This window comes from Bos grunniens, chromosome 26 (genome assembly GCF_055505025.1).
Source record: "Bos grunniens cultivar Pamir isolate PY7600 chromosome 26, Bosgru_T2T1.0, whole genome shotgun sequence".
NCBI classification, from domain to species: Eukaryota; Metazoa; Chordata; class Mammalia; order Artiodactyla; family Bovidae; genus Bos; species Bos grunniens.
In genome coordinates this window covers 18,843,303-18,856,839 of record NC_141190.1, presented here as the reverse complement: position 1 = coordinate 18,856,839, position 13,537 = coordinate 18,843,303, and the positions used below count along the sequence as shown (strand labels likewise).

The following is a 13,537-nucleotide window of genomic DNA, read 5'->3' as shown; positions in this document are numbered from 1 at the left end:
CACACCCACTGCCTAGATTCTACCATTAACATTTTAATATAATTTGCTTTATCACGTATCTGTCCATCATTTAAATTGCAGCTATGAGTACACCTCCCTCTGACTGCTTTGGTATGCATGTCATTAACTAGGGTTTGTTTTAGTTTATTTTGGTATGAAGTTTGTGTTCAGTGAAGTGTACAACTCTCAAACATACATTCATTGATTTTGAAAAATCAAAATCATACATTTTGTAAGTGTATACAAAAAATCATGCTTTTGTAGGTGTATACAAAAGCATACACCTACCAGCTACCGAGATAAAGAACATTACTATAAAAAGTGTTATTTGTAACTCCCATTTATACATTATGAACAAAGTAATTTAGGGTTTTCAAATTCAGAACACATTTGAGAAGCCAGCACAAATAAGGACTGCCAAGTTCTTAAAATATTCTTGTAAAATTTGTATTTTTTATGCCTGAAAAAAAAGTGGCCTAAACTATTGTCTAGTTTAAATGTAACTCAGCTCAGCTAAGTCTGTAATACTAGCCCTGTTGTAATTTAACCCTCCTGATTAGGAAAGGAGGTTAGTAATAACAGATAACTAACCGAGGGGTTATAATAGATAAGGTTGAAAAGGTTTGGTGGGGTTGAGATGCCTAACCTTGGATTCTAAGCAGAGGGATTTGAATGACCTATTGTAGGTAATTGGAGTCAGTGTACATCCTAGAGTAAGAGAGTCATATAGTGAATTTGAGAAGGATTAAGTTGGTATTCTTAATCTTATATCACAGCTTTAGTTAGAGTTGTTGAAGGGTGACAGAGTTTTGAAGCATCCCCAGAGTAAGATCCCACTCCAGTACTCTTGCCTGGAAAATCCCATGGACGGAGGAGCCTGGTAGGCTGCAATCCATGGGGTCGCTAAGAGTTGGACACGACTGAGCAACTTCACTTTCAGTTTTCAGTTTCATGCATTGGAGAAGGAAATGGCAACCCACTCCAGTGTTCTTGCCTGGAGAATCCCAGGGAGGGGGGAGCCTGGTGGGCTGTCTGTGGGGTTGCACAGAGTCGGAGATGACTGAAGCGACTTAGCAGCAGCAGAATAAGATATGCTTTGTAATCCTCCAGCCTAAGTCAAGCTTTGTGATTGCTGAAAGGGACCAACTTTCTATTCAGCCACTCACAGCAGCAGCATCTCCTACAAATTGTAACTGCAGAAGGAACACCCTGTGATCACAAAGGTAGTTACCACCAACTTTGTTTCCATTTGAGTTCCTGATGAAAGTAGGTGTCAGAGGCAGAGGGTGCAAATGATGGAAGAGAAGTGACTTGGCAGCCTAAGGGTTAAAGACTTCTCAGCCAGGCATTCGGTGGCTGCCACTCCCCTCCTGGATCTTTAGTTTCAGGCAGCCACCTTGATTTGCTGTTCCCCTAAGTTCTTTCCTTCCCAAATCCCTCCACTGCTGCTGCTGCTGCTGCTGCTAAGTCGCTTCAGTCGTGTCCGACTCTTTGCGACCCCGTAGACCGCAGCCCACCAGGCTCCCCTGTCCCTGGGATTCTCCAGGCAGGAACAGTGGAGTAGGTTGCCATTTCCTTAGACCTGGGATTAAAGGCCCAGTCTGAGTGCTCAGTGTCTGCCCCCAGGTGTCTCCTGATCCTCTAGGCAGACATCATCTCACGCTTCAGAATCTTTGTGGAACTTATTTCTCAACCACTCATACTTTTTACTTGACTTTAGTAGCTACTTCTGTACACGTCTCCATAACATACCCTACTGTAGAGTCCCCTGGAGACTAGCATAAGTAGGTAGTATAAAAGATGAATAAGAGATGTTGAAGGAAGAATTTATGGAATTTGAGGCCTAACTAGTTACAGGGTGAGAGAGGACTCTTAAGATGACCTCAAGAATTTGAGCCTGAGGATGAGCAAAAGAAAAGTACTATGTCCAAAAACTGGGAAAGGAGATTTTGATCACGTTGGCCTTACAGGTGATGGATATAAAATTTCTTCCTCTTATTTGGATTTGCCTTCATTTCAGTCTTCATTGTATTTTCCCACATTTGTGATTCCATGAGGAGACCACTATTCTTGAAATCAGAAGGCTGTTAAAAGTAAATACATTTCTGAGAAAAGTGTGGCATCCTCAGCAGAAAGGGAATTTTGAGAACTTGATTGGAACTGAGTACCGACTGGGATTTCTCTCTCCTGTTCCTTCCATCCTCCCTCATGCCCCCTCGGCTGCTACTCAAGAGGCTGCGACTCCATCAGACAGAAGTGTGATTGTGCATTCTATGTCAGTGCTCATGTAAATACTCCTTTGACGACTCCTCAGCGCCCCACATGAACTGGTGTCCCGTTAAGGGAAGAGTAGGTAGTTAGCAGGTGCTAGTAGGTTCATTTTTAGAGAACAAATCTTGAATACATTGGAAAATCTTAGATCTACCTAAATAGGGAGAGAAACTTACATTTATTTTTCCTTATGCCTGTGAGACTGCTGTTAGGAAAATTAACTTATTGGCTTCTTTCATTCCTGGAGTTCAAGTGCATAATTAACTTCCAGGTATTCAGGTGTTTTTCATTTGGAAGAACTAATCACTTAAAGTTAGTGATGGGGGGTTCCATCCCTGGTCTTGGAAGACCCCACATGCCATGGAGCAACTAAGCCCACGCACCACAGCTATTGAGCCTGTCCTCCAGAGCCCAGGGGCCACAACTACTGAATCCTGCGTGCTCTAGACCCTGTGTTCCACAACAAGGGCGTTAGTCGCTGTTGTATCCAGCTCTTTGCAACCCCATGGACTGTAGCCTGCCAGGCTCTTCTGTCCATGGGATTCTCTAGGTGAGAATACTGCAGTGGGTTGCCATTTGCTTCTTCAGGGGATCTTCCCGACCCAAGTATGAACCTGGGTCTCCTGCTTACCGTCTGAGCCACCAGGGAAACCCACAACAGGAGAGGCCCCCGAAATGAGAAGCTCGTGCAGTGCAACAGGAGAGTAGCCGCCCGCCGTCTGCAACTAGAGAAAAGCCCATGCAGCAGTGAAGACACAGCACAGCCAAGTAAATAGAAGTACATTTAAAAAAATGTTTAAAAATAAATAAAGTTAGTGGTAGGTGGTCCCACATGGGCTTTCCTGGTGGCTCAGATGGCAGAGAATCTGCCAGCAATGCAAAAGATCTGGGTTTGATCTCTGGGTTGGGAAGATCCCCTGGAGAAGGGAATGGCTCCTACTCCAGTATACACTTAAGAAGTTTACTCCTTTCCTATGTTACCCCAGTCTGTGTGTATCACTATAGTAATGCTGAACTAGTTGTTTTTTAATTGTTTTAAATGTCTTTCTGCCCCCTAAAACTGGGTTCCTTAAAAGCTCCCTATCTATATTTCTTTCTCCAATCCTAACATGTTAATTAATTTACAATAATGAGTTCAATAAATATTGAATGAATAAATGAAAACAAACAAATGATAATCTGTTAAAGAATAGTTAAAGGAACATGAAAAAGGGAGTAATTTTGTTTTGGAAATCAAGGAAGCCTTCACAGGAAGAGTTGCAATTTGAGCTGAATCTTGAAGAGTTGAAGTTCCTCAGACTGACAAGGGCAAGAAAGAGGCATTCCAAACCAAGGGAGCATGTCTCCAGGCTTGAGGATATGGAAGAGCTGAGAACTCTTGTGACTGAATGATAGGAGCTATGATGAAAGATGAGGCTGGAGGAGAGTGAGGGCTAAATCATGAATGACATCAAGCCAAGGAGTCAGGTCTCAGGCAGTGAGGAGCAAATGGAGATTGCTGAGCAGATAATTAATTGTGCATTTTAGATTATTAGGAATGAATCAGAAGGCTTTTTAAAAAGTGAGATAGTGAGATAAAATTCACTGTAAAAAGTGAGATAAAAATGAGATAAGAGATAAAATTCACAGTAACCATTTTAAGAAAGAAGTGGCTTAGTATATCCACAATGTTCCACAACTATCACCACTCCATAAAAATTCCAGAACATTTTCATTCCACTAAAAGTGGAAGGCTATTTTGACAGCTGTCCCTGATAGTCTGGTCATAGGGATGAAAAGGAAAAAAAGATGAAACTTTGAGAGACATTTCTAACATAGGCTCAACAAAACTAGACTAAAATGTTAGTTTTAGTCAGCTTTTTGAAAACATCCTCAAAATACTGATTCTAGTTTTTTGCCACCTTACTTGCATTTTTCTTACTGTTATTTACTGTTGCAACAGCTTTACTGTCTCTTCATTTTTTTTCCTTATTTTTTTTTTCCTTTGGGCTGTACCACATGGCATGTGGGATCTTAGGTTCTCAGACCGGGGATCTAACCCGTACTCCCTGTCATGGAGACTCGGAGTCTTAACCACTGGACCGCCAGGGAAGTCCCCATTTTTTTTCCTAATTTTGTATGACTTTTGTACTTCTCTTTTATGTTGGTGCTGCATTGATTCAACATGAAATCTTTGTGAAAGGATGAAGACTGAAGGCTGTGCTAGGAGAATTTGCCCATATACTGAGATTCAAGAGATCACATGCAAATGGATGTTTCTTTGTAATTATTGATATAAAGCAGCCAGTTTTGTAATAATGTATACTGAATGCTGAAGAAGTCTTTTTCATTTATAAAATTCGAGGCAGGCTATAGGAGTGAGATTGACTATAGGGAGCATGAGGGGAACTTTGGTGATGGTAACATTCTGTGTCTTAGTTTGGGTGTTGGTTACTCTAGGTATACTTTTGTTAAAACTAATCAAATTATACATTTCACTGTATATAAAGTTTACCTCAATATTTTTTTAATGAAAAAATTAGAGGTGACTGAATGGGGCCTAGTAGTCAAGTCTTTGTCCTATAGCATTTGAGGTATTTCCAAAGAGAGACTCTGGCCGAGCATCCACAGGTATTAGATCAGACCCACAGCATCTGATGGTATTGCTGAAAAAGAGTGCTTCAGTTCCATGATAGTCTTTGCTAGGAACAGCTATCAGTCCCCTGTGGCTTCCGGTATGCTAACACCATTGTGGCTGCTACTGAAATTTGTTTTTAGATGGGTTTTTCAGCAGAGTTTCCTGGGTTCTGTCCAGGAGATTGCAGAGAAGTACCCTTTTCCACCCTCCCAAGTGATACAGTAATTTGTAACCCGGGGATGGGTCTGTCTCTTAAGTATTGCCATTACAGGATGGGTGTAGAACCTAATTCTCAGTGCCTTAGTTTGCCCTGTTAGTCTGGCTGCTGCCCCTTCCCCCACCCCACTGCTTGCAGATTTGTTCCCTTGGCTCTTTCTCAGGAGCAGGGGCAGCAGCTGGGCCTTCCACATCCTGGCACGAGTAAGGCTAAGAGTGCCTGATGTCTAAATTGGTGCCAGTCACGAGCTGTGAATCCCAGCTAGAGCACTCCCTTCCTCAGTCAGATTGGGCTTCTTACTCTAGTACCAGATTACGCCTCTGCCCAGCTCAGCTCACAGCTATTGTTCAGAGACCACAGACTTAAGGGGAACTGGAGTTTCGTTTTCTCAAGCCTCTTCTTCACTTAGCCAAAGTCTGGTCTTGGCGAGAGCTGACTAATTAGGTCTTGTATTTAAAGGTAGGTGGGTTGAGGACCCAGAATAGACTGTGGAAGTAATTCCCTGATTGCCACACCTTATTGAGCTAAAACTCCTTGACGTTAATCAAACACTTAGAAGATTGCTAACCTTTCACTCTTAGTTGCTCCTTTGAAAATTTCTATGATAATTCTGTTAGATCTAAGTGAATTACCATTGTGCTGTTAAAATTGCATTTTCAAAAATATACTCACATGGTACAACATTCAAAAGGTGCAAAAAGACCCACAGTGAGAAGTCTTCCTTTCATCCCAGGATGCCATGCAGATTGTGGCAGATGAATTAACTATATTACTCAGTTCAGTTCAGTTGCTCAGTCATGTCTGACTCTGTGACCCCATGGACTGCAGCACGCCAGGCTTCCCTGCCCATCGCCAACTCCCAGAGTTTACTCAAACTCATGTCCATTGAGTCTGTGATGCCAACCAACCGTCTCATCTTCTGTCGTCCCCTTCTCCTCCCACCTTCAATCTTTCCTAGCATCAGGATCTTTTCAAATAAGTCAGTTCTTTGCATCACGTGGCCAAAGTATTAGAGTTTCAGCTTCAACATGAGTCCTTCCAATGAACACCCAGGACTGATCTCCTTTAGGATGGACTGGTTGGATCTCCTTGCAGCCCAAGGGACTCTCAAGAGTCTTCTCCAGCACCACAGTTCAAAAGCATCAATTTTTCGGTGCTCAGCTTTCTTTACAGTCCAGCTCTCACATCCATACATGACTACTGGAAAAACCCCAGCTTCGATTAGACGGACCTTTGTTGGCAAAGTAATGTCTCTGCTTTTTAATATGCTGTCTAGGTTGGTCATAGTTTTTCTTCCAAGGAGCAAGTGTCTCTTAATTTCATGGCTGCAGTCACCATCTGCAGTGATTTTGGAGCCCAAAAAAATAAAGTCAGCCACTGTTTCCACTGTTTCCCCATCTATTTGCCATGAAGTGATAGGACCAGATGCCATGATCTTAATTTTCTGAATGTTGAGCTTTAAGCCAAGTTTTTCACTCTCCTCTTTCACTTTTGTGAAGAGGCTCTTTAGTTATTCATCTCTTTCTGCCGTAAGAGTGGTGTCATATGCATATCTGAGGTTATTGGTATTTCTCCCCACAATCTTGATTCCAGCTTGTGCTTCATCCAGTCCAGCATTTCTCATGATGTACTCCACATGTAAGTTAAATAAGCAGGGTGACTATACAGCCTTGACGTACTCCTTTCCCAATTTGGAACTAGTCTGTATTATTATATTACTCGTGTATGATATATCCTCACTAAAGGGAGCCTTTTGATGAAAGTGAAAGAGGAGAGTGAAAAAGTTGGCTTAAAGCTCAACATTCAGAAAACTAAGATCATGGTATCCAGTCCCATCTCTTCATGGCAAATAGATGGGGAAACAGTGGCTGACTTTATATTTTTGGGCTCTAAAATCACTGCAGATGGTGATTGCAGCCATGAAATTAAAAGACGCTTACTCCTTGGAAGGAAAGTTATGACCAACCTAGACAGCATATTAAAAAGCACAGATATTACTTTGTCAACAAAGGTCCATCTAGTCAAGACTATGTAGTAGTCAACTGTGGTGTTGGAGAAGACTCTTGAGAGTCCCTTGGACTGCAAGGAGATCCAACCAGTCCATCCTAAAGGAGATCAGTCCCGGGTGTTCATTGGAAGGACTGATGTTGAAGCTGAAACTCCAGTACTTTGGCCACCTGATGCGAAGAGCTGACTCATCTGAAAAGACCCTGATGCTGGGAAAGATTGAAGGTGGGAGGAGAAGGGGACGACAGAGGATGAGATGGTTGGACGGCATCACCGACTCAATGGACATGGGTTTGGGTAGACTCCGGGAGTTGGTGATGGACAGGGAGGCCTGACGTGCTGCAGTTCATGGGGTGGCAACGAGTCGGACACAACTGAGCGACTGGACTGAACTGAACTGAAAGGGGGCATGGACGGCACCGGATTAAGTGTTTGAAAAACAATATTTTGTCTGGAAACTGTTTAAGGCTGAAGGCAAAACTGCCCATAAATGCTGTGCTCTACTTATGAATTTGTTTCTCACAGAGGTTGACAATTCCAAAAGTAATTTATAGCTACACTAGGGTTGAAAAGAATAAAAAATGGTAGATAATGGGAACCAAGTTCCTCACTGTCCAAGAAACAAATTATAAATAAGCAAGGGGGAAGGCTAGAATGGACCCTGTGGTACTATATTAGAGTGGAGACTCTAGTATCATCTTATATTTAGTTTGATATATATGGATAGGTACAGAAATAATGATAATACGTGTATACACGTAAGTTAGAATACGTACATGTATTTCCCAGCTCTCTCTGCCGAGGAGGGCCTAGAAGCAGTGATAGCCCAATAGCAATGAGTGGAGCTACTTCCAAATGTTGGTTTTTAATACCATTCTCCAATAAAAGGAACCAGGACTTCTTGGGGCAAAGGCTGATTCAAGGGTTGGGGCAGGGAAATTGCAACATGAACCTTTAGTATTTTGTAGTGCCAAAAGGTAAGAAAGCACTTTAAAAAAATAAAAGGATAGGGTATGTCAAAGGGACGCTGGTGCCAACAAGTGTAAAGAAACTCCTGATGGCTAAAGATAGAAAATTGAGCAACAAAATAGCCTAGTATTGGGTTATAACCCAAGGCATAAAATATGCATGAGCCTATGCTGATATAAATAACTAAATAAATGAAGGGAAGAGATGAATCTTCCTTAGAATAACTCCAAACAACATAGATAAATAGTCCTCCTTCTAAGAAACGGAGCTGAATCTCCCCTTTGTCCTAACTCACTAAGTGTGGACTCTGGACTTAGTGACTCCCTTCCAAAGGAAAGAATCCGGAAAAGGAAAAATAATAACTGTATGCGTGGTGCAGAGACCTGCTGGCACTACCTTAACCAAGTGGTCAGAGTTACAAGCACCAGTGGTAAGTTGTGTTGATATATTGTACCTGTGATAGGATGCGACGAGAAAGGTACTTTGCCTCTATGCTATTATTCTTACCCCAAATCCATAACCACAGGACAGACATGAGAAAAACATTAAAAAAAAAATCATCAAAAGACATTTTATGAAAATATTGATACTTTTTTAAAATACCAAAGTCATGAAAAACAAGGAAGATTGAGGGATTCATTATGGCTAGTTGCAGTGTGATATCCTTAATTGGGTCCTGAAACAGAAAAATTACATTAGTGGAAAAATGGGTAAAATCTGATAAAGTCTAGAGTTTAGTTAAAAGTAATATACAAATGCTCATCTGTCTTAGTTTTGACAAATGTACTATGTAAGATGTTAGCATTCAGGGAAACTGGGCAAGGAGATATATAGGAACTCTGTACTACCTTTACAACCTTTTTTCTTTAAACCTAAAAGATTATTCCAAAGTAAAACCTTTTTTTAAGTCTACCTCTCAACCCCATTGGATTGCAAGCAAATCAAATCAGTCAGTCCTAAAGGAAATCAACCTTGAATATTCATTGTAAGGACTGATGCTGAAGCTGAAACCCCAGTACTTTGGCCACCTGATGCAAAGAGCTTATTCACTGGCAAAGACCCTAATGCTGGGAAAGATTGAAGGCAAAAGGAAAAGGGGGTGGCAGAGGATGAGATGGTTAGATAGTATCACCGACTCAATGGACATGAATTTGAGCAACTCTGGGAGATTGTGAAGGACAGGGAATCCTGGTGTGCTGTAGACTATGGGCTCATAAAGAGTTGTACAGGACTTAGTGACTGAACACACACACACTCATTCCCCTAGCTATCAGTCTCCTTCCCTGGAGACAATCAGTATTACTAACTCCTTTTATCTTCTAGAGATATAAATAAATACAAATAGAAATAATTCCCCCTCCCTTTAAAAACAATGCTATGCACATACTATATATTAATACTATTTATGTACACTCTCTGCATCTGGTCCCATCACTTCATGGGAAATAGATGGGGAAACAGTGGAAACAGTGTCAGACTTTATTTTGGGGGGCTCCAGAATCACTGCAGATGGTGATTGCAGCCATGAAATTAAAAGACGCTTACTCCTTGGAAGAAAAGTTATGACCAACCTAGATAGCATATTGAAAAGTAGAGACATTACGTTGCCAACAAAGGTCCGTCTAGTCAAGGCTATGGTTTTTCCAGTGGTCATGTATGGATGTGAGAGTTGGACTGTGAAGAAAGCTGAGCACCGAAGAATTGATGCTTTTGAACTGTGGTGTTGGAGAAGACTCTTGAGAGTCCCTTGGACTGCAAGGAGATCCAACCAGTCCATTCTAAAGGACATCAGCCCTGGGTGTTCTTTGGAAGGAATGATGCTAAAGCTGAAACTCCAGTACTTTGGCCACCTCATGCGAAGAGTTGACTAATTGGAAAAGACTCTGATGCTGGGAGGGATTGGGGGCAGGAGGAAAAGAGGACGACAGAGGATGAGATGGCTGGATGGCATCACCGACTTGATGGACAGGAGTTTTAGTGAACTCCGGGAGATGGTGATGGACAGGGAGGCCTGGCGTGCTTCGATTCATGGGGTCGCAAAGAGTCAGACACGACTGAGCGACTGAACTGACTGAACTGACACTCTATGTTCTGCTTTTAAATCTTGTTCCATTATTAGTGTAAATATATAGGTTCCTCAGCCTTTTTTCAGTTTCTTTTCCTAAGTTAGCTACAGAGAATTCCATTGTATGGGTGTACTATAACTAATTTAACTGATTTCTTATCATTGATGGCCATTTGTTATTTACAGTCATTTGCTATTATAAACTACTCTGAAGTGAGAAAATTTGTACATGCATTATTTTGCACTTTTTAAAGTACATAGGGTAAATTTTGAGAAGATTCCCTGGGTTAAAGCATATGTATTGACACACTTGTACCTTAAAAGATACTCTCAAATTGCTCTTCCTGGGGACTTCTCTGGTGGTCCAGTGGTTAAGACTCTGTGCTTCCAAAGCAGGGGGCATGGGTTCAAACCTTGGTCAGGGCATTAAGATCCCTCATGCCAAGTGGATGGGCCAAGGAAGAAAAAAATGCCCTCTATAAAAAGGCTGAACCAACTTATATGGCACCTGCAGTGTTTGAGTGCCGTATTTCTGCCTGCCATCACTGAACATAGGAGTTAGACAAAATGTTTGATCTTTGCCAGTTTGTTTGCATTCCTGTTGTTAATGTAGTTCAGCATCTTCTGGTCTTGCCCATTTTTTAAGTTGGTTGTTGGTCTTTTTCTCATTGATTTGTAGAAGCTCTTTTTATATTGGTAAAATAGCCTTTTGTTACAAGAATTGCGTATATATTTTCCTAGTTTGTCTTACGATTTTTTTTCTTGCCTTGCAGAAAATCCAGGTTTTTTTTTTTAATGTAGCTAATTTTAACTAATCTTTTCTTTTATGGTTAAAGTATAACTTTATATTATACTTAGAAATGGTCTCCTGTTTTTTTTCTTTAATCCATTTGAAATTTACTTTGGTGAAAAATTCAGAGCCATTGATTTTTTTGTTTTTGTTTTTTCCCCAAATAACCAGTCATTGCAACAGCATTTATTGAATAGTCTGTTTTTCTTTCATTGAAATAATGCTTTTTAAAATCATATTCTCATGTATTTGTGTCTCTTTCTGGATTTCCTGCTCCATTTTTGTACCATTGATTTCTTTGACTGTGAACTCATACTATACTGTTCTTTTTTGTTTATACTTTTATTATGGAGAATATAAAGTGTATTCAGAAGTATACAATATTTTAATTATTGTAAAATTTATTTATAAAAATCTTTTACTATCTGGAAGAACTGCCTTTCCACCCTCATTCCTCTTTTTTAGAATTTGCCTGATGATGTATTATTTTTTGCACATCAACTTTCTCACTTGTGCTTTAAAGTTTTCACCATTCAGATATTCACATTTTTCTGTTACGTTTATATTGAGGTATTTTTCTCTCTCTTTAAAATTTTATTTGTTGCTATTATTACTTTTTTCCTTTATATAATTTTACAAGCTAGTGTTAATTTCATATTAATTTTGTACCTAGCCATCCTAACCGGAGAAGGCAGTGGCACCCCACTCCAGTACTCTTGCCTGGAAAATCCCATGGATGAAGGAGCCTGGTAGGCTGCAGTCCATGGGGTCGCTAAGAGTCGGACACGACTGAGTGACTTCACTTTCATGCACTGGAGAAGGAAATGGCAACCCACTCCAGTGTTCTTGCCTGGAGAATCCCAGGGACGGCGGAGCCTGGTAGGCTGCCGTCTATGGGGTCCCACAGAATCGGACACAACTGAAGCGACTTAGCAGCAGCAGCCATCCTAATGAGTTATTTTGTTTCCAATATTTTTTCATGTATTTCTCTTGAATTTTCCTAGGTAAACAATCAGGTTACCTTCAAATGATATATTTGCTTTCTTTTCAGTTTTTATACTTGGAGCTGCATATCTGAAGTATTACGAAATGCCTCTAGTGTGGAGGGACTCTTGGCAAGCACAGTGGACCCCAAGGTGTAAACCCAGGATAGGCAGAAACATTGGCAATATAGACATTAAACCCTAGGATGGACTTTTTTGTTGTTATTGTTGTTGTTTCATATTTCTTTTTTTGCTTTCCTCTAGATGTGAAATCTGGAAGCTATACAGTGTTACAAGTGGTGGAAGCCCTTGGGTAAGCGATCTGATCTGCTCTAGAACAACTCTCATCAGCCCTGGCAGTACACTCTGAAAACAGTTATTCTATCCTCAATTTCTTCCACTGCAGCCCAGTTCTCCCTCCCCCTTCCATATTAGTACCTCAGGCTAAGCCTATGTTTCTCTTGAAAAAAGTTTCATGCCAACTGATTGAGACCCTTGACGAGATGTTGAGAACACAGCCTGTGGGCCACAGTAGCTCTTGAGTCAACCTTTAGAGCCTCTAAAGTCAGTCTTTAGGTGAGGGTGGGTGGTGCTTCTCTAGCCCCACCCTCGCCTGTGGCATCCTAGTCAGCCTGCATCTGACTCAGACCCTGTGGGCCCTGCCTGGGAGGCCGACCTGGCACAGGATTCCCCACTGTAGGGAAAGGCTTGGGACAACAGCTGGAAGACCACTGTTCAAACCAGATACTCCAAGCTCCAGAGGAGGCATGTGCTTATAGTATAAAGCCTGCTCTTCTCATATTTTGTTCTTGGAAGACCATTTAAATTGGAAAGTCTTAGTAGCAAAGGTTGTTAAGTGTCATAGCTAGCGAGTCTTCTGAAACAGAGAGAAATAGAAAACTGGGGAGAAGATGGGAGGGTAGGTCACTATTATGCATTTCTCCCATATGTTGTTGTGGCCTTGGTTCATTTTTTTAAAGTAACAGCTTTATTGAGATATAATTTACCTATCATAAATTCACCATTTTAAAGTGTGTATTAAAAAAATAAATAATAAAGTGTGTATTCACAGATTTGTGCAACCGTTAGTAACCACAGTCAATTTTAGGACATTTTCATCACCCCAAAAAGAAACCCCACGCCTATTAACAGTCACTCCCCACTCCTTTCTCTTCCTTGCACCTGGTAACCACTAATCTACTTTGTTTCTGTGGATTTACCTATGCTGAAAATTTCAGATAAATGGAATCATACAATAATATATAATCTTTATGATTGTCTTCTTTCATTTGGAATAATGTTTTCAAGATGCATTCCTGTTGTAGCCTGTATCAGTGCTTCATTGCTTGCTGAATAATATTCTGTTACATGGATATACCACAGTTTGTTTACCCATTCCTCAGTTGAGGGATATCTGAGTTGTTGTCACATTTTGACTATTCCGAATAATGCTTCTGTGAGCATCTGTGTGCCTTGGTCCATTTTTAAAGGCACAGTTTTCTGCTTCTGAGTGGGGCCCTTTCTGTAAGTTCCTATCCCAGGTATCCTGTCAAGACTGATCTTTTTTGCCCCAGTTCCTCTAGCTATAGGTACTCTTGAGACTTCCCGGTGGCTCAGT

At 41.0% G+C, this 13,537-nt stretch overlaps 1 protein-coding gene across 12 annotated transcripts in view; it reads left to right on the top strand.

Moving 5' to 3' along the window:
• Positions 1–13,537, top strand: part of MMS19 (MMS19 cytosolic iron-sulfur assembly component) — a 35,584-nt gene that overhangs the window by 1,530 nt on the left and 20,517 nt on the right. For all 12 annotated transcript variants that reach the window (XR_015155876.1, XR_015155875.1, XR_015155874.1 and 9 more), the window contains exon 2: positions 12,184–12,232. Coding sequence is in view for 4 of the 12 variants with exons in the window: in XM_086379383.1 (XP_086235509.1) it covers positions 12,184–12,232 (49 nt within the window). In the remaining 8 variants the exon portion in view is untranslated. The remainder of the gene's footprint in view (positions 1–12,183; positions 12,233–13,537) is intronic.